The sequence below is a fragment of the Momordica charantia genome, assembly GCF_013281855.1.
Source record: "Momordica charantia cultivar OHB3-1 chromosome 10 unlocalized genomic scaffold, Mcharantia_2.0 BLBB01000010.1, whole genome shotgun sequence".
Classification (NCBI taxonomy): domain Eukaryota; kingdom Viridiplantae; phylum Streptophyta; class Magnoliopsida; order Cucurbitales; family Cucurbitaceae; genus Momordica; species Momordica charantia.
In genome coordinates, this window is record NW_028275158.1 from 3,170,104 (window position 1) to 3,196,578 (window position 26,475).

Here is a 26,475-nt window from a genome sequence, read left to right on the forward strand (position 1 = left end):
AATGATATAAACTACACTGCAAATAAACTTTTCAATGCATTTATTATAATAAAAAATTCCAATTAAATAAAAATTACATAAATATTTATGAAATTGTGCAGAAAGTATATACACCATTCAATTGAATAATATTAAATTCCATAATTAATATTGACTACTTAATTCCTAAAATTAAAAGAAAAATAGTTACATTCTAAATTTTATCCATAATAGAATTATAAGAAAATATCTGCAATAAGATGAAGCATTATGTCATCATTGCTCACGCTGATCAAATTAAGACTCATATAAAAATTATATTTCCATTAAATCATTACAAAAGTAAATAAATAAAGCTGTGAAAGCAACTTCTACCATAATATATATTTTTCTTTTTTTGTATTTTTTGAAAACTTCAATCAATTTCTTAGAGCACATTAGCACAACAATTAGATTTTTGGTTTTTCAATTTTTCCAAGTCAGAACCTCCCTTTTCTAGTTTTCTTGCAAATTTATAAATTTAGCTCTTTTAATACTATTTGTTTTTATTATTTTCTAAATTTAATTATAATTTTACATCATTATCTAGTTTAATAAAAAAAAATTTGGTCAAAATTATAATGCCTTAATCAGTTTGAAGTACGCTAAGCATAAAGACCAATCTCATAGAATTTAAAATTGCAAAGGTTTTGATTAAATTAGCGAAATATTATGTTTGTTGAGAAAAAGAATGATGGAGAGGATTCATTGAGACCACAATACTAAGAAGAAAGGATTTTATTGTATGTAGTGCACCACACACCAATTCTCCACTACATTTTCTTTAAGATCATTAGGCGCACTTAGATTCATCTAATGCTCTACATATATCATTTCTAACTTGACAATTCAATACACAATCTTATGGTTCTTATAAATTTATATGGACACCCATTTGCTTTCTATGAAGGATAGCATTCTCTATGAATATAGTGTCGTTGTAGCTGTAGGTGAGGATCTAACGTATCGTTGTTATACACTCATAAGTAACTGGAGTGGTTTAAGTTAAGGGTGCTTGTCGGGATCGAAAATTTTGAATGGGTTGAGTCTATTTGAGTTTCGTGATTCTAAGTTATTTAGATTTAATATGTGAACTAAATGGTCTCTTTATAAAATTGATATTTACTTGGTGGGATTCAAAAGCAGTGAGAAATATTTGACTCAAAAAATGAAAGTTTATTTAATTTAGTTAGTTCGAGAGGCAGCATGAAAAAGTCAATTAAAACGTAGTTTGAATCCAATATATATTAATATCTTTCCTTTAAAATTACATTCTTTGATCGAATCTCAAGTTCAGGCTCTAAACTTTCAGGCTTGTGTTAAATAGATCATTGAATTTTAAAAGGCGTTTAATAGGTTTCTAGACATTCAATTTTGTGTCTAATAAATCTTTGAATGTTAAAAGTGTCTAATAAACCCATAAAGTTCAGATTATGTTATACACTTTTAAAACTTTTATACACTGTTTTAAAGTTCAAATGAATTTAGTAAGAAAAAGGAGGAGAATCCCTAAACCATAAACTATAAACCCATAAGAGTGAATGCATCTTTCCAATTCAACAAGTCATATATTATTAGACATTGAATTAAAAACATTTCCACACTCTCCATAAACCTCACAAGGGAAAACAAAGTTGGCCAATTACCCACCACATTGGTGGAAAAGAGAAAGCCACTTTACAACATTTTTTTTAGTGTTTGTGAGATCAAATTCAATCATCATTATGAAAAATGTGTTCATTTTGCACCCAAAAAAAGTTTTCTTTTTTCTTTTTCTTTTTCTTTTTAAACCCTCTATAAATCCTCCCTAAATCCCACTCTCAAAACCCATTATCCTCCATCCAATTCCTAATTATGCGATTCATCCTCATCATTTTCCTCTTCCTAAGCCACTTCCTCTATGCATCCTCAACCAGATGTCCCCCGCCGCCGCCGCCGCCAGACTGCCCCCCACCAGAGTCCCCGCCGCCGCCGCCACCGGAGCCATGCCAATGCAGACACATTCTCCGATTCTTGGACCAGAGGCTGGCGGTGGTGTACCCCATAATCCAAGCCTTCAAAGGCCTCATCACTTCCGACCCATTAGGCGTCACACAAACGTGGGTCGGCTCCGACATCTGCAGCTACCAAGGCTTCTTCTGCGACAACCCGCCGGACAACAAATCCGCCGTCGCCGTCGCCGCCGTCGACTTCAACGGCTTCCAACTCTCCGCCCCGACGCTCGACGGCTTCATCGACCGCCTCCCCGACCTCGCCATCTTCCACGCCAACTCCAACAACTTCTCCGGCACGATCACCCCTAAAATTGCATCCCTCCCATATCTCTACGAGCTCGATTTGAGCAACAATCGATTGTCGGGTCCTTTCCCAATCGCCGTTCTGGCCGTCACCGACCTGTCGTTCTTCGACATTCGGTTCAATTTCTTTACTGGATCTGTTCCGCCGCCGGTTTTCGTGAAGAATTTCGACTTTCTGTTCATCAATAACAACAATTTCGTCCAGAGATTGCCCGTTAACTTCGGCTCCACCACCACGGCCTATATCACTTTAGCTAACAACAAATTCACCGGTCCGATTCCGAGAAGCATTGGAAAAGCTTCCGCCACTTTGACTGAAATCCTGTTCTTGAACAATCAGCTCACTGGGTGTGTTCCATACGAAGTGGGGTTTTTAAAGACGGCCACCGTTTTCGACGCCGGCGACAACTTGCTAACGGGCCCATTGCCGTGCTCGCTCGGCTGCCTGGAGAAGGTTGAGCAGCTGAACTTCGCCGGAAACTTCCTCTACGGCCAGGTGCCGGAGGTGGTGTGTGAATTGGGAAATTTGCTGAATCTTTCGCTGTCGGATAATTACTTCACCAAAATCGGGCCGTCGTGTAGGAACTTGGTGAGAAGTGGGGTTCTTGATTTGAGAAGAAACTGCATTGGGGGGCTGCCTGATCAGAGGTCGCCGTGGGACTGTTTTCTGTTCTCTCTTGTTCGTGTCCCGTGTCCTTTTCCGGCGACTTACGGCTTTGTTCCTTGTAAGAAGTCTGCACCGATTCGTTTCTCTGGTTCTGGGCGACAGAAAAATGGCCCTGCTGCCATTGCCAACGCCAATGCTCGTCTTTCCAGACACAACCCTTAACTAATATATATATATGTGTGTGTGTACATCAAAAGGAATAAATTCCAAATCTAATTGTAGAATACAACTTGCAATTTCTTCTAGTGGGAGTTGGACAATGAAAATGTTTGAAGATGGAGCTGAAATCAAGCCAAAAATTGGCCCATGTATTTCCTAGGTACAACACTATACAATAATGGCAGTAATTCGAGCTAATATTGTTCAACCATGGCATGAGCTCATAACTTTCTCGGAGATTGGTTTTTCCTGTTCAATCACTTTCCTGTAAGGTGGGGAGAGGAAAATTCTTTTAAGAGTATTTGTGTACGAGGAGCTCAATTGTAATAGTACAAGAGGAGTAACCTTCGTTGAATATAGATATATTTAACTCATGATCCCACAATTCCCCCCAACAAATTCAAGTGCTCCTTGTAATCTTCATACGTATAGATATTTCTGATGAAGTTCACCAGTTTATTAATCTAATCCTTCAACTACTACAACAGGCATAGGGGTGCTAGACAACGACATGATAAGAAAACTCAGCAGTTTTTCATTCTGACGATTCTTCAACAAAAACATTCAAATTCGAGACCGCAGACCTTCAAAGAAAGCATTCAAATCAGAGAGAGATGATCCACCTTCTTCAATGGCTTTCCTTGCCTGAATTCCGAGTGCTTTTGCTCTGCTTCTCATTTTTTCAGCTTCTTCACCCACCATAACTCGATTCACTGCCTTCTCTATAGCCTCACTCTTTATGTCATCTTTCCCAGCTCTGCCCCAATACAGAGCTCCGACCCCAGCCCCGATCCGCAGAACGTCCGTTATCAGCTTCTCATTGTAGAATTGTTCAGCAGAATTCGGCCATGTGACCATTGGCAAGCCAGCAGTGACTCCTTCCAAAGCCGAATTCCAACCACAGTGAGTCACAAACCCGCCGATCGACCCGTGATCAAGAATCAGAACTTGTGGAGCCCAGCCTCTTATGATCAGTCCTTTCCCTTCTATTCTCTTCTCAAATCCTTCTGGCAACCACTCTTCCTGATCATGGATCTCTTTCTTCACAACCCAAATGAAAGTTTGCCCTGTGGCTTCAAGACCTTTTGCTATTTCCAGCAGCTGAGAATTGGTTAAACTGGCAAGACTTCCAAAACTTATGTAAAGAACAGAATTGGGTTCCTTGGAATCCAGCCATTTTAAGCATTCATGCTCATCAATGGAGGAAGAAGAGCCCCTCTGCACTTTATCTTCCTCAACATTACTGTACAGTGAAAGCGGGCCAATGTGCCAAGCCCTTCTCCCCATAACATTCCTGTAATAATCAGCATACGCTGGTTCGAGCTCGTAGAAACTATTGATAAGAAACCCATAACATCTAGATTCAACTTCTTTACTCGCCCAGTAAATCTTAATGAAATCCGTTTCAATCTCTTCTTTGAGATACCCCGGCACTTGACTCCGAGTCAACTTGATTTCGTCAGGTAAATTAGGGATTACAAAATGTTCTAAATCGGAGGATACCTTTTTGTAAGGCCGATTCGCGATCATACTCTCCGCCGCACACAGAGCAAAGAAGCAAGTTCCCTGAAACACAACCCTCGGAATCCCATATTTCGCAGCAACATCAGTCGTCCATGGGAAGAATGTATCGGCGACGAGGCAGTGAGGGCGGCGCTGTTCGAGAATCTGATCGATTTGTGGCTCCAACATGGTGGTTGCCCTAAAAAACCTCTGGAACATCTCCGGCGATTTAGCCAAATCGAGACTCTCACAACCGTCCGGCAATCCGGCGGCTGCGGAAGGAAAATTGATGATCAGAAGCTCGATTTCGGATTTGGGGATTGATTTGGCGATGAGGGGGGCGTTGAGAGGGGTTGTGATGATGGCGACATTGGCACCGCGAGAAGCGAATAGCTTCGCCATGTCTATGGCGGGGATCGAGTGGCCCTGAGCCATGAAGGGGAAGAAGAAGATTCGGAGTTGGGTGTTCTTGTTTTCCATTAGGGATGGGAACAGGAATCACAGAGATGGAAATTTTCTGGGAAGAACTGAAGAATTCGGCTTCAACGATCATCGATTTAATAGCGAAAAAACTTGGAGGAGGAGAAAATTGGTCAAGAAGATTGACCGTTGATTCTTTGATTCTTGATTCTCATGGAAAAAAGCGAACCGCTCTGCTGCAATCGTCAAGTCTCGCGCTGAAAATTTGCACCGCCATCGCCATCGCCATCGCCATCGCCATCGCCATCGCCAGCACAGCCAATTTCTTAATGGCATTTTTTAAAAAATATTTTTAAATTTTAACAACATTCCATTGGTAATCAGTGTTTTTGTTTCTAGCTGTTTTTTTTTTAAATTGTTCTCTTGAAAAATAATTTTATGGGGAAAAGATGTTTCATACTCAATTTTTTATCACTTTCGATTTCATTAAATCACACCTCATTTTTTTTAAAATGCTGCAATTTCACTTTTAATTTAAAAATTATTGTAACTTTTAGCCTTTGTTTGTATATTTGTTGAAAAAGGTACTCTCATATGTCACATATATTTGTATGAAATGGAACTCCAACAAAAAAAAAATATTAGAATTAATCATTTTGATCCCTTTATTTTTATCATAATTTTAGTATGAAAATTCATTCACTAAATATTTTGAAATGTAGTCATAAATTTGTGTTAAAAGATATAGTAACCAAGTCAAACGTTTTAAAAATACAAATATTGAAATAAAAAAATAAAAAAATTTAAAAATATAGGAAATAAATAGAACGTTTTAAAAAGACAAATACTGAAATAAAAATTCATTGAAAATACATCAATTAAAAAGTCAAAAATACATGAGCCAAAATAGAAAAGTAATTTTTTTCTTACTTCCTAAATAAACAAAATCTCACTCTAAAAAGGAATTAATCGCGGAAATTGTTGAAATAAAAAAGTAAAATTAAAAATAAGAGTAAATAAAGTTAGTGCATTTGGTCTGGAATTGGATGTCCACTTCAAAGTCTTGTTGTGGTGGCGTGGCGTATGATTCGATGACTCATCAGTCATCACTCGGCTGGTGTCAATGTTAAAGTCAAAGTCAACCATTCGACTTCTCACGTCAGTGTTTTTCAACACTCTTCTAGATACGCCATGGCCACAACCCAACTCAAGTAGACTAAATTTTATATACCAAAACCCAACTCAAGTAGACTAAATTTTATATACCAATTATTATTAATAGAGAGTTTAGTTAGTTAGCACTTTCAGTTTGATCTCTCTGTTTTGGTTATTTCTGTTACTTCTATTAGTTATTGAGTGAATTAGGTATAAATACCCTTAAGCTTTCTCTGTAAAATAATGAGAAGAGCTCCTTCATTTAATCAGGGATTATTACATGGTATCAGGTTGTTAGACTTGACGTCATCTCGATCCTTCCACGTATTCTGCACTATAGTCAATCTTTACTTTTCATTACTCTGTTCGAATTTCTCACTACTTTTCTCATTCTAGATCATGGCTGATTCCACCGCCAAAGATCTTACATCTCCTATATTCTTATTATCCAATATATGCAATCTCGTATCCTTGCGATTGGATTCTTCCAATTTTGTGCTCTGGAAATTTCAAGTTAACGTCGATTCTTAAGGCGCATAAACTTTACGAGTTCGTGGATGGTTCCTTCCCAAAACCCTCGAAGTTCTTGCAATCGCAATCGACGGCGGAATCTGGTGCTTCTTCATCTGATTCTTGAAATTTGCGGACAATTAACCCTGCTTACAGTGATTGGGTTGCCAAGGATCATGCATTAATGACTTTAATCAACTCTACCTTGTCTCCCACAGCCCTTGCCTACGTCGTCGGCTGTGAGTCATTTCATCAGGTTTGGGAAACCCTTCTCAAACACTATTCTTCATCCTCTCGCACCAATGTAGTCAGTTTAAAGTCTGAATTACAGTCTATTGTCAAGAAGGGTGATGAATCGATTGATGCTTATATCAAACGTATTAAAGAATTGAAGGATAATTGGCAAATGTTTCGGTTGTCATCGATATGGAAGATCTCGTCATATATGCTTTCAATGGTCTTCCTTCTGATTTCAACACGTTTCGCACTTCAATGCGCACTCGCCCTCAGACAGTTTCTTTCGAAGAGCTTCATGTATTGCTTGTTGCTGAGGAAACCGCTCTTGATAAACAACTCAAGAAGGATGAATTATTTGCTCAACCTACGGCTTTACTTGCCAATCAGTTACACAATCAGAATCTGAATCCAAATACCTTTCGAGGGAAAGGCTATGCTAGTGGTAAAGGGAAATTTCCGGCCTCTGGAAATGGTAACGCTGGAAATCGAGGAAGATCTCTTTCCTCTGGTAACTCTGGAAACCGACTCGCTTACCTGCGGCTTTGCCCTTTGGTGTACAGCGTTCACCAACTAATTCTTCTCAACAAAGGGTAATTTGACAGATTTGTAATCGCCCTGGACATACAGCTCTTGATTGTTATAATCGCATGAATTATAACTTTCAAGGCCGCCATCCACCCGCTCAACTAGCTGCCATGGTAGCTGCTCAAATCTTGCAGTGGTAAATGGTTCTTCAACTCAGTGGCTTGCGGATTCTGGCTGTAACACACATGTTACATCTGATTTGGGTCAACTTACTGGACTTTCTGAGTATCGTGGAGATGATCAGATCACTGTAGGGAATGGACATTCACTTCCCATTACTCATTCAGGTTGTGGTTCTATCTCTACTTCTTATTCTAATCTAAGACTTCAAAATCTGTTACATGTTCCAAATATTTCTACCAACCTTTTATCAGTTCATCGTCTTTGCTTAGATAACAATTGTCTTGTTGTCTTTGATGCTAATCAATTCTTTATTCAGGACAAATCTTCGGGCCAGATACTTTTTCACGGTCCTAGTATAAATGGCTTTTATCCCATTCCTTCTACTGTCTTCCCTCCATCCACTGTCCATACGTCTCCCTTGCCATCGCTCGTTGCTCATGTTGGTGCACAATCATCTTCTTCAGTCTGGCATGATAGACTAGGACACCCAGGTGACAATGTTCTTCGCACTGTTCTTCGTTCTCTGAATTTGTCAATGTGTAGTTCTCTAAATCATGTTTGCCAACATTGTCTTCACGGCAAGATGCACAAATTATCTTTTCCTGTTTCTAGTACTGTATCTTTGTTTCCTCTTGAGTTGCCCCATACTAATGTTTGGGGCCCTGCCCCTCAGACTTCAATAAATGGTTTCAATTACTATGTTTCGTTTATCGATGATATGTCCAAATATACTTGGTTATTTCCTATATCTCGTAAATCTGATGTTACTAATGTTTTTAAACGCTTCAAACCTTTAGTTGAAAACTTATTCTCTTCACGCATTAAAATCCTTCGTAGTGATGGCCGTGGCGAATTTGTTAATCATTCCTTAGGTTCCTTTCTTCAAACCTTTGGAATTCTTCACCAAAAATCATGTGCCTACACCCCTGAACAAAATGGAACCGCTGAACGGAAACATCGACATGTGGTTGAGGTTGCCCTTACTCTCATATCTAAATCCTCTCTCCCTGTAAAGTTTTGGCCCTTTGCATTTGCCTCTGCCGTTTATATCATTAATCGATTTCCCTCTCCATCCCTCCAACATAAATCTCCTTATGAACTTCTCTTCAACCGTTCTCCGGATTACTCCAATCTTAAAACCTTCGGGTGTGCTTGCTATCCTTTACTTAAACCTTACCTCTCTCACAAGCTTCAACCCAAAACATCACAGTGTGTTTTTCTAGGCTATCCACCAGATTATAAGGGATACTTGTGCTATAACATGAGCAACAACCGCCTATACATTTCCCGCCATGTTGTTTTTGATGAATCTCTTTTCCCTTTTTCTTTTCCCCCTCCCTCTTCTTCAACTTCTTCTACCAACGTTCCTACTACTTTTCCTCACCAACTTCCCTTATCCTTATTTCTTTCTTCTCCTGCTTCCTCATCCACACCTCATGAGTTAAATGATTTGAATGTTTCTTCTCCACATGATCTGTCTCCCACTGATATCCCACCTGATCAGTTACCAATCAACTCTCCAATGGTTACTACTTGTGTAAATGATACTCCTACTGATATTTTGGATTTGGATAACTCCACTGCTGTTCATAACATTCCAGAAGCCATTCCACATTCTGTCCAGAATATTCATCCTATGTGCACCCGTAGCAAGTCTGGTATATCCAAGAAGAAAGTCTATATGGCTTCTTCCGTTTCTCATTCTTCACCTGTTGAGCCTTCCTCCTTCACAGCAGCCTCTAAGCTTGTTGAATGGAGAACTGCCATGACTGAAGAATATGATGCCTTGATTCGGCAAAATACTTGGGTTCTCACTCCTTTACCTCTCGGTAAAAGTGCTATTGGATGCAAGTGGGTCTATCGCATCAAGCACAATCCCGATGGAACGATTGCCAGATATAAGGCTCGTCTTGTAGCCAAAGGGTATCATCAAGAAGCTGGTATTGACTATGATGAAACCTTTAGTCCCGTTGTAAAGAAACCAACTGTTCGAGTTATCTTATCCTTGGCTGCTCAGTTTAATTGGAGTCTTAGACAAATGGATGTGAAGAATGCATTCTTTCATGAAGAGTTACAAGAAGAGGTGTACATGCAACAACCTCAAGGATTTGTGGACTCCTCTCAACCTCATCATGTTTTTAAACTATTGAAATCCCTTTATGGTCTCAAACAGGCTCCTCGTGCCTGGTTTGAATGTTTTACATCCCACCTACTTACTTTGGGATTTGAGGCATCTCCATCTGACTCCTCTCTTTTTGTTCGACATGATGGTCTTTCTATTACATACTTACTTCTATATGTTGACGATATCATCGTCACTGGCAGCAGCCCTTTGTACATTGATGATTTAGTTTCACAGCTTCGACTTCAGTTTGAAATGACGGATTTGGGTGCTCTAAAATATTTTCTTGGCTTAGAGATTGGACACTCTTCTACTGGTATTTCGGTGTCACAATCTAAGTATGCTCGTGATGTATTATCACGATTTGGCATGCTTGCATCAAAGCCCTGCTCCACTCCAATCGCTCTTATTTCGTCACCTGCTGATGGTCTTCCTTATTCTGATGATGAGGCTCATATATATCGTGCAATGGTGGGAGCCTTACATTACTTGACATTCACTCGCCCTGACATTGCATTTACTGTTGGAAGACTCTCTCAATATATGCATCGACCATGTTCTTCTCATCTTACGGCTGCCAAACGTGTCCTAAGATATATAAATGACTCTTTGTGTGCCGGTCTTCTGTTTCAAAAGGATAACTTTGCTGCTGCCTTATCTTTATCTGCATATTCTGATTCTGATTGGGCAGGCGACCACTTGGATCGTCGCTCGACAACAGGTTTTGTGATCTTTTTGGGTCGAAATCCCATTAGTTGGGCTGCAAAACAGCAGTCTACTGTCTCTCGCAGCTCAACAGAGGCCGAGTATCGAGCCCTAGCAATTACGTCTGCTGAAATTTCTTGGCTTCGCCAACTTCTTCAAGATTTGCGCATCATCAGCACCCAGCCTCCCACTCTTCATTGTGATAATCTCTCTGCTATACAGCTCGCTCGCAACCCGATTTTTCATGGCAGAACAAAGCATGTGGAAATTGATTTCCACTTTGTGCGAGAACGAGTTGTCCGTGGTGACCTTCGTCTCTGTTTTGTACCTACGCAAAGACAACTGGCTGATTTATTGACTAAACCTCTCACCGGCCATCGATTGATGTTCTTGAAGTCCAAACTCATGATCTTTCGATCATTTGTTTGAGGGGGAATATTAATAGAGAGTTTAGTTAGTTAGCACTTTCAGTTTGATCTTTCTGTTTTGGTTATTTCTGTTACTTCTATTAGTTATTGAGTGAATTATGTATAAATACCCTTGTAAGCTTTCTCTGTAAAATAATGAGAAGAGCTCCTTCGTTTAATCAGGGATTATTACAATTATAAGTCCTCTGTTTCTATACATTATATTTTTTGTTTAAATACTCTTTTTTTACTTTTGTTAATTTTACTATATATATACCCTCAATACATCTATTCACGTCTCATACTTTTAAAAGTGACCATTTTAGTCATTTTGTTCTCATACACTCCACTCATTAAATTTTTTCAACTATAACCATAAATTTTTATTTAAAAGTTTTCATTGTATTTGAAATTTTGTGTTAAAATTTTGTAAATAAGAATCAAATTGATCACTTTTTAAAAATACAAGAACAAAGTTAAGTAGGCTAAAACAAACCAAATCCAAGGTATATGGACCAATTTATAACCTTTATTTTAAAACTCCATTTATTCCCATACCTAAAATTATTTTTATTTCGACAAAGGTGAGAATCCGAACATACAAGAGTCGACTTTCAAACCAACATTTGACATAAGAGTTTGTCACCCTAAGTTTAATACGTTGTTAGGAGTGGAATTCATCTATCAAACTCTACAAAAATTCTAAACTTATAAATCAAATACAAGTTGCATAAATTTGTAATTCTAAAACTAATTCCACATGCTAAATGAAACAAGATTGAAACTCAAACAATAAGATTGAACAAACTACCAAACACAGCTAGTTGAGTGGATAAATTATAAATTACAAGGTCACCCCACCCCCACAATGATTGAATAAGTTGCAAAGTTTCAAAATGAATACATTTGAAAAAACACACACAACTTAACTGGAGCTTCTCCTAAAAGTACTTTAGAAGCAGTGCTTTCACTCGAAAAGTACCCTTTTTTTAAGTCAATTCATCACACTCCCACCTTGACCAGTCAACTAGAGTGGGACGAGATGTAGAAAAATGCTCACTGATTATATTCATGGAAAATTAAAAAAAAAAAAAAAGTTCCCAACAAACTTGATAGAGAAATCTTACAGTGTGACCTGAAATGTTGGGGATACCCAAATATTGACATAGACCAACATTTCTTAGTTAGGAAAGGGGGAAGAATAATCCTAGAGAATCAATAAACTTCCAGTTACTTGCGGATGTAATCCACAACTTCTGTTAACTGTAACTAGAAGTCCAATCCTGTGTAACTATAAGACGATACTATATTCACGATCTACAAATAATGCTAAGCATTCGTGTTTCATGCGTTTACCTCAGAGCGACACCAGCCAACGTTCCTAGACATTCTAGAATTATGTCGATCTTTCAGCGGCACGTTTTATCTGCAACGCAGCTCTAACGACATTGCCCCGAGTGATGATCCCCACCTTCAACATTAAAACAGAAGTAAATAAGAGAGTTGCCTATTATTGAAGGAGATTTGAGAAGTTAAATTACGCTTTAAAGGTTAAAAAAATATGAGAAAAAGAAATAATCCTACCAGCTTGCTATCTGCATCTACTACTGGCAATCGACGATATTTTGTTTCAAGTAACAATCTGAACATTAGAAAAACCAAGTTAAAACAATAATTTCAACTTTTGGCAGCCACAGGTTAATTTTGTAAAAGTGGTTAAATTGTTCATTCTGCAGTTTTTACTCTAAAATGTGTCATTTAAACGTTGTTTTCTGGTAAATCAAAATGGAAAAGTTTTGCATAGCTTAAGTACACAGAGTGAAGATGTTTGAAATAAAAAGAACTACTGAAAAATATGATGCTTTCCCCTATGTAAGAGGTTGTGAGAAATCAACGTAACAAATGATGATTGAACAAAGTCACAGAATAACGTGAAGGCACCAGCAGTCGAAGTCTAAAAGAATTAAAAGTTACAAAAATCAGAAATAAGAAAGTCTAATTAATTGAAACTATAAAATTAAGAAGATTGAAGGAACCATGAATTATATTGATTCAGATGATAAGATGCAGAAGAGAGAGATATCAAAAGATTACCTTGCGGCATCTTCTAAATTTGAAGTTTCACGAACAACTAGTGGAGCAGGTGTCATCAGGTCACCCACAACTTTACCATTTGTTTTACTGAGCAGTTTCTGTATCTCATTGAATGTCTGCAACCACATTCAGCAAAAATCTGCTTTTACTTATTTTATTTTACTAACAAATGGTGGTGAACCACCGCTCCACATAATTCATGGTCATTATCATGTGACTCTTCTTTCTCCAAATAATTTTACTTAATCAGGGATGTCAATGATAGAGTTAATTTCTGTGACCACATAGCTATCTCTATTTTAGAGCACTCTCAAAATAATTTTCATTAACAATAATCAAGTAGCAGTAGATCATTTTGAAGATATATGTGTTTTCATGTGGCATGTTTGTGGAATTTCGGTGTTTCTAAAAGAAATGCTGCTGCTTACATGATCATTACAAAAGAAAATAGCAACTGAATGACACGATCAGAGATATAGAAAAATGGTAATATGGTTGGATTTTCTGAGTCATATTTAAATTTATAACGAGGAATACTGAAAAGATTAATCCAATAATTTTTGGAGAGCAAAAAAATATATATATCAAAAATAAGTTTTCTGATGATTTGGGTTCAAATGACTGAAACCCGACCAGAACAGTTTGGTTGGATTGATTGGGTTTGCTTAGTCATTGCATATTGTAAACATTCCTAATATCTGCAACAAAATATCCAAAAGATAATTAGGGCATTGCTTACATACTTTCCACGAACTATCCACATCAGGAAATAGATTAGTATCACATTGGGTACCACCTAATAGCCAAAGAAGGGGAGAAAAAATTATTAAGATAAGCAATGGAATACAATAGCATACAAAGAAAATGAATGACGAACTTTGAGCAAACATTAATAAACATGAGGCATTGAACTTTCTATCAGCTTGACAGTTACAGAATCCATAACCCAGTTTCCAACTATTACTCAAAAGATGTTCATTTTAATATAGACAAAATACTACACTATGGATTTATTGATGATACCTGATAGAGAGACTGTGTGCACATACAAAGATGTGAGAGCATGCATTTTGGCATTGAGAGTCTAACGAGAAAGAGTACTTCTTATAACAATTTATCCTATTTCGATATTAGACTGAAAGTTCAAAAAATATTTTGGAAAAGCTTCAGCTAGACAAAAATAAAATTATCAAATAACACCACAAAGCTCCAAAAGTTTGGTTACTTGTCCACCTTTGCATCAAAAAAAGTTCAATGAAAATGAACCAAGTCAATCAGCTATAAAAATATAATTGGCATTTATTTCCTGTTAACGTTGCAAATATTCATTTAAATAATTTGATGCACGTGACTGGGGAAATGTTTGGTCTCTCAGAAAACAAAAATAATTTGAAGGAAGCATTTCAAAATTTAAATTTAGGAATCAAAATAAGAGGGAAAAAAACCGGTACTGGTAATTTAACCAAAACTAAAGAAGGATAGAAAACTCAATTTCAGCAGAAAATATGCGAGAACAATTCCTCAAGTAATGTTGAGATCTGTGCTATCAGAAGTTAAAATACCTGAAATGGAATCAAGTGCTAATAAGTCATAATCTGAGACGACTCCAACCTGCCAAGGGAAGCAAATTTATGTAAGGACACTAAGATCACATAAACCAAATCATTAAAAAAAAATAAGTGCCATAGCATAAATATACACAGCCCCACCCCCCCCCCCCCCCCCCCCCCCCCCCCCACACACACACACACACACAGATACCCAGCAAGATGAAAGCAAGGCAGGTTGTAGCAATCATAGATGGACATACACCCCAACCCCTCATAAAATAAATAAAAAATGTGATGAAATTTTGTATGTTTCTCAGTGACAACAAACAGAAGCTCCCCTCCTCTCTCCAACAATATCATTGGACTACGGTAGTTCACTTCCACAGTAAGCTGGCAATTTGAAAATACTTGCAAGAAGCACGGAAAGGTTCAAGGGAAAACTCTACCAAATTCCAATCTTCATCGACAACAGGAAAACCAGTTATCCTCTTTTCCACAAGTGCCTCTAATGCTGTAACCACGAAAGCCGATTAATTAACTATGAGCAACTCTAATAAAAATAATTAAAATATAACCGTAAATCAACCACACCTTCATCAACTGTTGTCGTAGGTTTCACAACATAAAGATCCTCCTTTCTCGTCATAAAATCGCCGACCGTATATGTTCCAGCTCTGAGCTGGAAATCACCAATTCAAATAAGAGCAAAATATTGATGGCCACACAGTCAAACAGAAATATCAAACCGAAGGTCTAAAATAGCCATTGACAAGCTATTTCCCCAAACTCTCCCTCCCTCAACATAAATTATAAACAACAATGCCATACATGATATATGTAGCAATTAGACAACAGTACATATGCACGGACGAGGCTGATAATTGTTAATCAGGACTTTCGAGCGTCTGATTTGGTTTTATGTTCCATTATACAATTTTCAGCTTAAACGTAAACGGTGCTGGTTCTTTTCCTTCGATGAACATCATAAAGGAGAAGTACAATCTTTCGATTACTTCACAACCAAAATGGCAGCAATTTTTTGCAGTTAATTTCATAGTTGTTCGCATAGAACAAACAAACATACAATACAAATCTTCATTAGGCGAAGAGATTTGATATATGAAGTAATTACAAAGACCAACAGCACATTCATTACATTACATTAAACCGGCAAGTATTAGAGCAAGCGCAAAGCTGCGAGAAAGAAATAACACACCGGAAAAGAGTTGAGAACGCCGGCACCTGAGGAAGCTAGAACCAGAGGCCCGGGAGGTCTGGCGGAGTACTGTCGGTCGGAGATCCCAAGCCAGTGTAGCCTAGAGAGAGGATTAGACGAGAGCAGATGCCGGCGATGCCATTGCCGGCGCTGAGATTGAGGCAGCGGATGATGATAAGCCGGCGCGAGAGCATGAGAATTGGAGAGAGATATGGAGCTCATTCTGGCGGCTGCGCGTTGAGTAACAGAGATTTGGGCAGATGGAAACAAGGAATACAATAATCTGGGAAGAGAATAGTTGGAAGAAGAATCAATGGCTGATCTACCGAACGGAAGAGAATTACAACCGGAGAGATTCAGAATGAACAGTGGATCGGAAAATTAGGTTGTAATTAGCTTCCGTTGCGTGTAAGGAAGCAACACTTTCCCGAGGAAAAAATGGGTTAAAGGGAGAGAAAATTTCCGACTGGTTGGTCGGAGATATTTAACGCTTAGTGAGACTTTAATTAAATGGGCGGACCTACGCGGTTCGCACTCACAGGTCACAATGTGTGATGTCGGTGTTTTCGACTCTTTGGGGATTAAAAGAAACAACTTATATATATATTTGAATCAGTTGAGTTATATTATAAAATAAGAGAATATTTAGTCTAGGTTATAAGATTTTCTACTTATTGAAAAAAGGAAACGAAGTTTAGCGAGTTTTTTGCCGTCGGCCAGTAACTTTCATACACATATATAGATTCATTCTTCGTATCTGATCTGACTTCACAACCATTCGTAGGTTAGTCTGAGAGAGTAGATGTGGAAGAAAAGGTTCGGAATGGATTTAGGAGTCTTTGTACGAATCGTATGCAATTTATTACGACCAGTGTGGTTGTTTGTATTTCATTTTCTCCTTCCAAATCAATAATCTGTCAAGAACCAACTATATGGGAAGTGGTTGACTGCAGTCCTCGGTGCTTGAATGGTTTTCCTCGACCCTGCAGCAAAGGAAAAGTTATTTCCCTTTAGGTTCGACTATGGTCTCATCAGACATCCCATGAAAGGCTGACTTTCATTTATGAAGCGGACATATATATGACATGAAGCACACCCGCAAACTGATCCTAAGTAATCGTTGTTGTTCATTGGATTCCTTAATATAACCGATATGATTATCTGAACAACAAAATTCGTACTTCTGTCGGGTCCTCCTATCTTCTTATCTATGATTTTAAATTCAACATAATTTTTTTTAGTACAAAATGTGAGATTGTGGAGTCGATTCAGACATAAATACTATAATGCGTAACTATGTTCAAGTTGGCAATTCATTAAATTAAAACCGGTTGGATTTATGATTTTTCTATTATTGGATTTAGGTTTTTTTTTTTTTTTTGATGCATAATGGATTTAGGAAGATTTTATAGATTTTCAAGTTAAATTATTATTGGGCTTGTTATTATTAGTTTAAATAAAAAAAACAACGGGCCTATACATATGGTCCGATTATTATCGAAGGAAGATAAAAAGGAGTCTTTTTAATTTACTCTTTGACTTCCCATGTTGTTGTCAAATGACATAGTTATTTCCTTCCTATTTATTATGATTTCTATTTGTTGGGTTTTGTTGTAATTTTTCAAATCCACAAATGATGGAATGTCGATACATCCATAAAAATTAAACATACCCAACGGAATAGGTAACCTTGTAATATATTAGTTTTCAATTAAGAGGTAAATGATCGAAAGTTTAAATCTCTATATATATTTTTATCGTTGAGCTCATGTTGGCTCCATTTTCACTATTGAACCTCTTTATTGCAAATTTATTTTTTGTAAGATTAAACGGGAGGACAATATAGGTATTGTTATTTGATTTATGAAGTTACACCCATATTAAGACTTGTATGCGCTTGTTTTCAGGGACGTGACAATTTACATATCATCTACTTCCAATTGAAAAAGCAACTATGACTAGCTCGTTTTGAGAATAGTACTTTAGATTAAGACTGATCCGAACGTTGAAGTATCTACTTTTCATTGTGTAAGTCTTCCTTCGCACACCTCTCTATCATAGATCGGCCTTATTCTTTCATAGATCGATCATGCTCACTCATAAAATTTCAGCATTAATAGCACGTTTACTTAACTAAACGTGCTTCTAAAACAAAACACTTCTGACACGTTCTTCTCCATAAATTTTAGGAAATTCTTCTCATACATTTATTATACTCAGTTTAAAATCAAAATTATATTCCAATTTTGGGTCACTACTTAAATTAAGAATATAAATCAACATATTATAATTATAAATTTTGTCCACGTACGTCGAACATTGTATCTCTATGAATTTTCTATAAATTTTAAGTGAGTTGGTGACGTCACAGACAAGCTAAATCGACAAATGTAATGTATAGTTTGTTAAATTGAAAAAAATAATAATCTTGATATCTATTTATATTTTACATCCTCGTCGAGAAAAACTACGAAAAATCAAACAAACAGAAAGTCCACGTGGGTTTGTGTCATTGGAGGAAATTAACCGAGGAATCCGATGAGGAAAACGAAAAATAAATCTATATGAAGTGACGTTATTTCGAACGACGACCGGGCAATTTTGATTTATTTATTATTATCTTTTTCTGATAAGTTGCGTGATTGAGATTTTTATTCCGGGGCTAACACAGGAATTAAAAAAAAAAAAAAAAAAAAAAAATATATATATATATATATATATATATATAATAAAATTGGACAACTGATTTTTTTTTCAATTTATAATTTTATTTCGGACAAATTTATCTATAATACAAAATAGCCATGAGGTTGAGTTTTAAATACAAAATTAAAACAAAAAATCTTAAATTAAAACAATCTTTTTTTAAAGAATATTAAATTAAAAAAATCTTAAATCAGATGGTAAGTAAGATTTAATTAATCGAAAATCTATAATAATCAAATTTATAACACCTAAAAATAACTAAAGAGTAATTTAAATAAAGGGAATACGGTTCCGATATTCAAATATATGATAGAGAAATACTGGACGAGTTTGTTTAAAAAAAATCTAACGGAAGTGGAACTAAATACAGTGAATTTTTAGAAATTTTGTTCTTTAAGAAAATATAATATTAAGCATTTGCATATTATTGGTCTTAAAAATCAATATTCAGTTTATCAAATAAATAAATAAATATAAAATATTCAGGAATATCAAATAATATGTCTTTTAATAATAAAATATTCAGGAATATCAAATAATGTCTTTTATTTTTTCTAAGGGAAGGTAATATGTTTGTTGCGTTACTTGAATGCATTATTTATGTTACATGACGTGTTCATATACACATTATATATCATTTATTGTCAATTGGAACGTATTTTATTGAACAAGATGCATATTATCATCATACGAATCAATGATTCAATTTCCACTCTCACAATTATTGAACTAAAATAAATTATAATTTCGCTATATGAAAATTTAAATGTTATAAAACAAGTTCTGGTCCGTGGTTGTCTATTGTTATATGATATTTATCAACTTCTTCTAATAATTTCTATTTAATATTTCAGTTATTTCATTTTGAATTTCTTATCAACCCTCGCTAACAAAAATATACATAAGGGATCAAATTATCCTATGAAGTATAAAGTCAAAACTAATTTTTTGAACAAATATTGTAATTGCACAAACCATAACATCAATACAATTATACCATTCTCATATATTTTGTATGTATGTCAAAAGTTTATCACAAGTAACTTTTTGTTTTGTTTTTAAGGATAATATGCAAAGTTGTTCGTTAAGGTATATACATATGAAATACCAACTTGAGTCTAACTTAATTGATTAAGTCATGTATTACCCACAAAAAAAGTTGTGTGTTTAAATATTCACTTCCACATGTTGTTGAAAAGTTTGAATCTCCACCTCAATTGTCGTAATAAAAAAAAACCTTAAAGCACATAATATTAATTCAAACATTAAATGATAAAATAAAAGCACAATAATTATTAGTTTATAACATTAATGTTTTGGAATAAAGTTATTGAAATCATATTCATTTTGGTCATCCTTTGACGCCCATTCGTACAATCGCATCCCTAAAACTCCTTTTTTCCCATTTTTATCAGATTCTTTTAAATATTTATTTCGAAAATAACAATAATAATAACAGATTATATATATACATATATATTTTCCTTTTGTTGGGATTCTCTTTTCTTCGTCGTCACTACCGACCGAAAAAAGTTACCGTTACCAGTTACCTACGGGTTCCCGACTTGACCTCGTCAGATGGGCCCACAGAAGCTTGAGATGGACGGCGGAGATTTCGTCCAAAGATTTTATCTTTAGGGTTTACCCATGGCTGCCCCCATATATAAGGCCTCTCCACTTCCCCAACTTCCCCTTTCTTTTAGTGCAGTTTCATCTGCCCTCCAAACCCTCGCGTTTTCTCTCTCTCTTTTTTTTTTCCGTCTCCGTCTCCGTCTCGTCGCTCTCTCTGCGTAACGCGCCGCCTCGTGCTCCGGCGGCTACTCATCGGATCCTTTCCGATCATCTATCCGGTCCTCATCCTTCCTCTCCCTCACTATTATCATTCTCACCTTCAAAAATTCCAAACATATATTCGTTGTAGGAGTAGGGAGATTTTTCCTTCGGGGGTTGTTTATCTTTTGGATTAATATCTAAGGGTTTTTTGATTTTCTCCCCGGTTAGGTTGTGCGTTGTGATCTACTGGCCTTTTTTGAGTGTCTGAAGAATCGGCGTTCATTGATTCCTTCTTAGGGTTTGATTCTCAATAACATCTGGAGGAGAGGGAAGTGAGAGATAAAAAAGGCAAAAAATATATTTATTCGACGTTTATTCTTTTAGGAAAGAAGTGAAATTATTTCGAGTATGGCGGCTCAGGTGCAAGCTCAACCTCAGAATGCCATTTCGGGCATCAATCCGGCGGCGAATGGTGGGGCCAATCAGTTTGTGACTACGTCTTTGTATGTCGGAGATCTGGACTTGAATGTCACGGATTCGCAGCTTTATGATATATTTAATCAGGTGGGTCAAGTGGTATCGGTTCGGGTTTGCAGAGACTTGACGACCCGGCGATCTCTCGGTTATGGTTATGTCAACTACAGCAACCCACAAGATGGTCAGTATGCCTTCACTTTTTTCGCTTCTATGTGGTGTTTAATATTCTATATTGGTTTTAGTTAAATTTTGGCGGTGAAGATTTCTTGGCTGCTTGGGTTGGTTGCTTGGACTGGTAAAATGCTGAGAAGCTTTCTAAATTTTTGGGTGGATCCTGTCCATCATTGGTATATCAAGGTAATTAAGCATGCCCAATTCCGAAAAAGAAAAAAACTCTTGGGAGGGGCGTGTCCGTGGTTAACTATTTGCAAACTTTAGATCAGTGTCACTAAAGGAGATGGTCATTATAGAAGGTGGGGTGGTTGCATTGAAGGTATATCTGATGATGTTTACTGTCTGATGGGGACTTTTTCTAGAAGACGAGTGAAACATCTGTTTGTTATATTATTTGGTGAATTGGGGAACATGGGCCTCCTTCGTGGTCCATGGATAGGGGAATGCTGCGGGTCATTTTATTACACTTTGATGATTGATTTTCGAAACACTAATGTTGTCTTATACGTTACAAAGTATATCTGTTTGAAGAATGATGAATGTTAATTATGCATGAATGCACCATATGTTTTATAAACATGGCCTTTTCGATTAAATAATGCTATTTAGATGGATGGGCAGGTCATCTAAGCAAGTTAGTCTTGTGTAGCGTATGTAATTTAAGTTAATGATTGGTAGTCTCATTCTTAGGTAGGTCTACTAATGTTATATGTGGATGCTCTATTTATGGTGTAAGATAAATTTAAACCCGGAACTTGATTCAATGGTGTTATTTAGATAGCAAACGTGGATGCTTATTTTATTATAAACTTTATGATGATGTCCTTTATTGTATTGCAAATGTTCTGCTGTGCAAAAGCTGGGTAATTTGCACTATGTTTCATGTGAAAACGAGTCATTTTTTTTTCCATTACTCTGCACCTCTGGCATGTTTCCTTAATTTTTGACAACCGGTAGGTAAATTATTCCATGGTTTGGTTGTGGTTTGAGTTATTTAAGTTCCTCTTACCGATGGAACTGGAACAAAGAGTTAGGACTTTACTTGTCCTCTCTTATCATTGGAATATAAACTTTATTTGAAACTATCATACGTTGTGATCCAAACAAAGATATCTTACCGTCTTTTTTTCCCCTTCTGAAGTTCCTTCGGGGACATCCAATAAAATTGGAACGATATAGAGAAGATTAGCATTGCCCCTGCTGAAGGATGACATTTTTTTTGAAGAGAAGATATCTTACAGTCATTATTTCTTCATATCACATAGAACTCTGGAACTTCATCTTAATATTGTGTAGAACTCTAAAAGTCAAATATTTCTTCCTAAATTCCTAATTCAGTCCTCTCTTGCTTGAACAGCTGCTAGAGCACTGGATGTGCTGAACTTTACCCCTCTTAATGGAAAGCCTATTAGGGTTATGTATTCTCACCGTGACCCAAGCATTCGGAAAAGTGGAGCTGGAAATATATTTATCAAGGTATATTTTTATTCTTTATATATACTTTTTGCTTATTTCTTGTTTATGTGATTTTGTTCCGAAGTTAACCTTACCTTTTAATTTTACAGAATTTAGACAAAGCAATTGACCACAAAGCTTTACACGATACATTTTCTGCATTTGGTAGTATCCTGTCTTGCAAAGTGGCTTTAGATTCCTCTGGTCAGTCAAAAGGCTATGGTTTTGTGCAATTTGATAACGAGGATTCTGCTCAGAAAGCCATTGAGAAGTTGAATGGTATGCTGTTGAATGATAAGCAAGTTTATGTAGGACCCTTTCTTCGTAAACAAGAAAGAGATGGTGCTGCTGACAAATCCAAATTTAATAATGTATTTGTGAAAAGTCTTTCTGAGACAACTACTGAAGAAGATTTAAACAAAGTTTTTTCTGAATTTGGGACAATCACTAGTATTGTGGTGATGAGGGATGCTGATGGCAAATCAAAATGCTTTGGATTTGTTAATTTTGAAAATGTTGACGATGCTGCTAGGGCAGTTGATGCTCTTAATGGGAAGGTATTTGAGGATAAGGAATGGTATGTTGGGAAAGCACAGAAAAAATCTGAAAGAGAAGTTGAATTGAAACACCGATTTGAACAAACTATGAAAGAGGCAGCTGACAAGTACCAGGGGGCAAACTTGTACATTAAAAATTTAGATGACAGCATTGGTGATGATAAGCTTAAGGAGCTGTTTGCTTCATTTGGCACTATCACGTCATGCAAGGTTGGAATCTTTACTATTCAAGTTTAGCTCTTTGCAAACTATATTTTGTTGTAGGCAGTTCATGGCTAAATCATTATTGTTATTCTTTGTGTTAGGTCATGCGTGACCCTAATGGAATAAGCAGAGGTTCTGGATTTGTTGCATTCTCAACTCCTGAAGAGGCATCTAGAGCTGTGAGTTAATGTGCTTTTTTCTATTGATGATTTAATTTATCTAGGAATGTTTGTAAGCATGCCTATGATTTGTGATGCAAAATTTGAAAGGATTGTAATAGTTCATTGATGTAATTGATAGCTTTTGGAGATGAATGGCAAAATGGTCGTTAGCAAACCCTTGTATGTAGCACTTGCACAGAGGAAGGAAGATAGAAGAGCCAGGTTGCAGGTATTTCCTCTGATGTTTTCATACCTTTACTTAGCGTTACCATTGTAACTGACCATTTGGCATAGAAGACATGTAGCTCTATTTAGTGAGGCTTGGTTTCTTTCCTTTTTTATTTTTTATTTTTGTCAATTATTCTTCCTTTTAATGGCTTTGACTATGTTGTATAGGCTCAGTTCTCTCAAATACGGCCAGTTGCCATGGCTGCTTCAGTTGCCCCTAGAATGCCAATGTATCCCCCTGGTGGTCCAGGTCTTGGACAACAATTGTTTTATGGTCAAGCTCCTCCTACAATCATTCCCTCTCAAGTAATAACTACTTTTACGGCATCCTTATTTTACCGAACACTTTAATTCTATGTATATACCTTCAGTTCTTGCTGTGATTAAATTTTATTGAAGTTCTTTACATGTTCATCCTTGACTCTATCCTTTTAGTCTTGCCTTCTGAAAGGTGCAGTGTGCATATGATTATGATAGCTAGATCTGAATTGTTATTCTGTTTGTCTTATGGGTATTATTGTTGTCAGCCTGGCTTTGGTTATCAGCAGCAGCTTGTTCCTGGTATGAGGCCCGGTGGAGGTCCAATGCCAAATTTCTTTGTTCCAATGGTTCAGCAGGGTCAGCAAGGCCAGCGCCCTGGTGGCAGACGTGCAGGAGCTGTCCAGCAATCTCAGCAGCCTGTTCCAATGATGCAACAACAGGTTGGTGATTTTTATATATCCTTGTTTCTTCCGTCAGCTTCCTGAAGTTATTTAATGTCTTTTTTTGGTGGTGCATTGGATGATAGATGGTACCTAGAGGGCGTGTCTATCGCTATCCTCCAGGAAGAGGTTTGCCTGATGTTCCTATGCCTGGTGTCGCTGGAGGCATGTTTTCTGTTCCATATGACATGGGTGGTTTGCCGATGCGGGACGCGGCGCTCTCTCAACCTATCCCAATAGGTGCTCTGGCTTCTGCTCTAGCAAATGCTACTCCAGACCAGCAGAGAACAGTAAGAATTTCCTATTATTATATACCTACAGATGTTTCTTTTTAAATAATACCTACAGATGTTCAGAGAGAAATAAACATGGAAATAAATAATTAAATTTATTTTCTCGCAAAGCATATATCTAGCCAGCTAGTTGTGGTCACTGAAAGTCTTTTATTGCTCACGAATGAATGTAGATGCTGGGGGAGAATCTTTACCCACTTGTGGAACAGTTGGAGCCCGACAATGCAGCCAAGGTAACCGGCATGCTCCTGGAGATGGACCAGACCGAGGTTTTACATTTACTCGAGTCGCCAGAGGCTTTGAAGGCCAAAGTAGCTGAGGCTATGGAGGTCTTGAGGAATGTGGCAGCAGCAGCTCAGCAGCAGCAAGCTGGCAACGCAGCTGATCAGCTAGCCTCTCTGTCGCTGACCGACAACCTCGTATCGTGAGTTGGTTAATATGTTCATACAGCTCTCTCCCCGATTCATGAAATGGAACCTGTAGTAGTTGTGAGATACGATTGACTGTTTATTTTCGTGGAGGCACGGTACTTGCATTTGTTTGTACTGGGTTTTTATCTCCTGAAGATTGCTGACATTTTGGATGTTAGTTTTTTTTTTTTTTTTTTGGCTTTGGTAGCTTTTCTACTTTTATGGTACTCTTTTTTTCCTTTTTTTCCCCCTAGGGTGAAGGTCTACTTTTTTTGACATTAATCTGAGGTAATGCTACTGTCTTCTGATATATGTTTTGCCTACCCTGAACTCTTCCTTATATCTGATTGGCATAAATATTGGTTTGATTTTAGATTCATAGTGAATGGTGGAATTAGGATTATTATCTTTGTAGAGCTTTAATTTTGGAAACTTGTACTCTCTATGGGTAAATAAATATGCACATAGGTTTTTTTTAGGACGGAAGTGGGGATTCAAATCTCTGACGTGGTTGATGATATATGCTTTAATTAGTCTAGCAGAGAATTGCTACGGATCTATTGTGTTTAATCCATTGACATTTTCTATTTTATTATTGATTTTTAGGGAGGAACAAAGAAGAGTCAAGTTCCAATATTTATAATTGTGGATTCTATATCTTTATTTTTGTAAAAAAATATTCTCTTTATCCTAACCATTGCTAGTTTAAATTTGATTCATGTTTTCAAGTTGTGAAGCAGAAAGTCTTTACTGAACTAGAACAGTATTAAAGTTTTCTTTCCATTAGTTTTTATTCACATAACTCATTTTATAAATATATACACTTAAGTATCAAGCTTATTCGTTCATTAAAAAGTGTTATTTTTTCCTTAAAGTTAAATCAATCAATTAATTAAAAACCAATATTGTTTAAGAAAATTAATAATAAACAAAAGTCAACTTAATAATACAATTCAATTTCTATGATTTGTGCTTATTTATTCTTCTTTGGACAGATTTGTGCTTAATTTCAATCTTACCTGTAACACTTTCATAGCCATGTAAATGAAAAACAACTTTTTGATAGATTTGACTAAATAAATCTTTCCAAATCATTGAGAATTTGTTGGACCAAGTCGAAACCTTTCAAACTATGAGACCAAATCGTCTAAATCACACCAATCCTAGGGTTCAAATTGGTAATTTAAACCACGGGTATAATTTTCAAAACTCTATACGACTAATACTCGTTATAGATATCTTTTTGGTCCCATGATTAGTACAGAATCCATTCTAGCTAGTAAATCCCAATTTTTAAAATCTAGCAATAAATCTAAAAGTTGGATAACTTGGGCTACACTTGTCCTTAACAAATGGTATTAAAGCCGGTTTAAACCTAGTTGTATTGGTGAAATCTTTAGATGTCGGACAAAGAAGTGCTTGGGAAGATGTAGTCATGGAGTAATTCGTGGTTGTGCTCTATTCGGATGTGTCTGGAGCTTTGAATAAGAGCAAACTCGCGTTTGAGTTCGAGAGTGGACGGATGAGTGACTACTTGAGAGGATCTCAGTAGTACTTTGTTTAAGGAG

The 26,475-nt window shown here is 36.7% G+C and overlaps 4 protein-coding genes, 1 non-coding gene and 1 pseudogene across 7 annotated transcripts; 4 read left to right on the forward strand and 2 right to left on the reverse strand.

The window, feature by feature from the left end:
- The first annotated feature begins 1,580 nt into the window (after positions 1-1,580).
- Positions 1,581-3,515, forward strand: LOC111017643 (uncharacterized protein At4g06744). The gene has a single exon (XM_088118773.1). The coding sequence runs from the start codon at positions 1,873-1,875 to the stop codon at positions 3,142-3,144; it is 1,272 nt and encodes a 423-aa protein (XP_087974899.1). The 5' UTR covers positions 1,581-1,872; the 3' UTR covers positions 3,145-3,515.
- LOC111017641 (UDP-glucose flavonoid 3-O-glucosyltransferase 7) lies at positions 3,488-5,644 on the reverse strand. The gene has a single exon (XM_022293460.2). It carries the CDS (start codon positions 5,122-5,124, stop codon positions 3,706-3,708), a length of 1,419 nt encoding a protein of 472 aa, XP_022149152.1. The 5' UTR covers positions 5,125-5,644; the 3' UTR covers positions 3,488-3,705.
- Positions 5,130-7,712, forward strand: LOC148208405 (uncharacterized; annotated as a pseudogene).
- Positions 7,713-11,953: 4,241 nt separating this feature from the next.
- Positions 11,954-16,254, reverse strand: LOC111017640 (CBS domain-containing protein CBSX1, chloroplastic). 2 transcript variants are annotated; one of them, XM_022293459.2, is made up of 8 exons: positions 15,769-16,249; positions 15,144-15,231; positions 14,999-15,063; positions 14,565-14,613; positions 13,746-13,798; positions 13,003-13,118; positions 12,493-12,550; positions 11,954-12,379 (listed from the first exon to the last, which is right to left on the reverse strand). In XM_022293459.2, the coding sequence occupies exons 1-8, from the start codon at positions 15,988-15,990 to the stop codon at positions 12,305-12,307; spliced, it is 726 nt and encodes a 241-aa protein (XP_022149151.1). In that variant the 5' UTR covers positions 15,991-16,249; the 3' UTR covers positions 11,954-12,304. The 2 variants fall into 2 exon arrangements, with proteins under 2 accessions (XP_022149151.1, XP_087974900.1); XM_088118774.1 differs by lacking the exon at positions 12,493-12,550 and having other exon boundaries at positions 15,769-16,254.
- A 3,916-nt stretch (positions 16,255-20,170) lies between these two features.
- LOC111017639 (polyadenylate-binding protein 8) lies at positions 20,171-25,217 on the forward strand. Of its 2 annotated transcripts, XM_022293458.2 has the most exons (10): positions 20,171-20,324; positions 20,476-20,905; positions 22,256-22,374; positions 22,464-23,120; positions 23,216-23,293; positions 23,415-23,504; positions 23,672-23,809; positions 24,031-24,204; positions 24,291-24,494; positions 24,671-25,217. In XM_022293458.2, the coding sequence occupies exons 2-10, from the start codon at positions 20,656-20,658 to the stop codon at positions 24,923-24,925; spliced, it is 1,965 nt and encodes a 654-aa protein (XP_022149150.1). In that variant the 5' UTR covers positions 20,171-20,324; positions 20,476-20,655; the 3' UTR covers positions 24,926-25,217. The 2 variants fall into 2 exon arrangements, with proteins under 2 accessions (XP_022149150.1, XP_087974898.1); XM_088118772.1 differs by lacking the exons at positions 20,171-20,324; positions 20,476-20,905 and adding an exon at positions 20,948-21,081.
- LOC148208406 (U6 spliceosomal RNA) lies at positions 22,039-22,140 on the forward strand. Its single transcript, XR_015788632.1, has one exon. It is a non-coding gene; the product is annotated as a U6 spliceosomal RNA (small nuclear RNA).
- Positions 25,218-26,475: the final 1,258 nt, after the last annotated feature.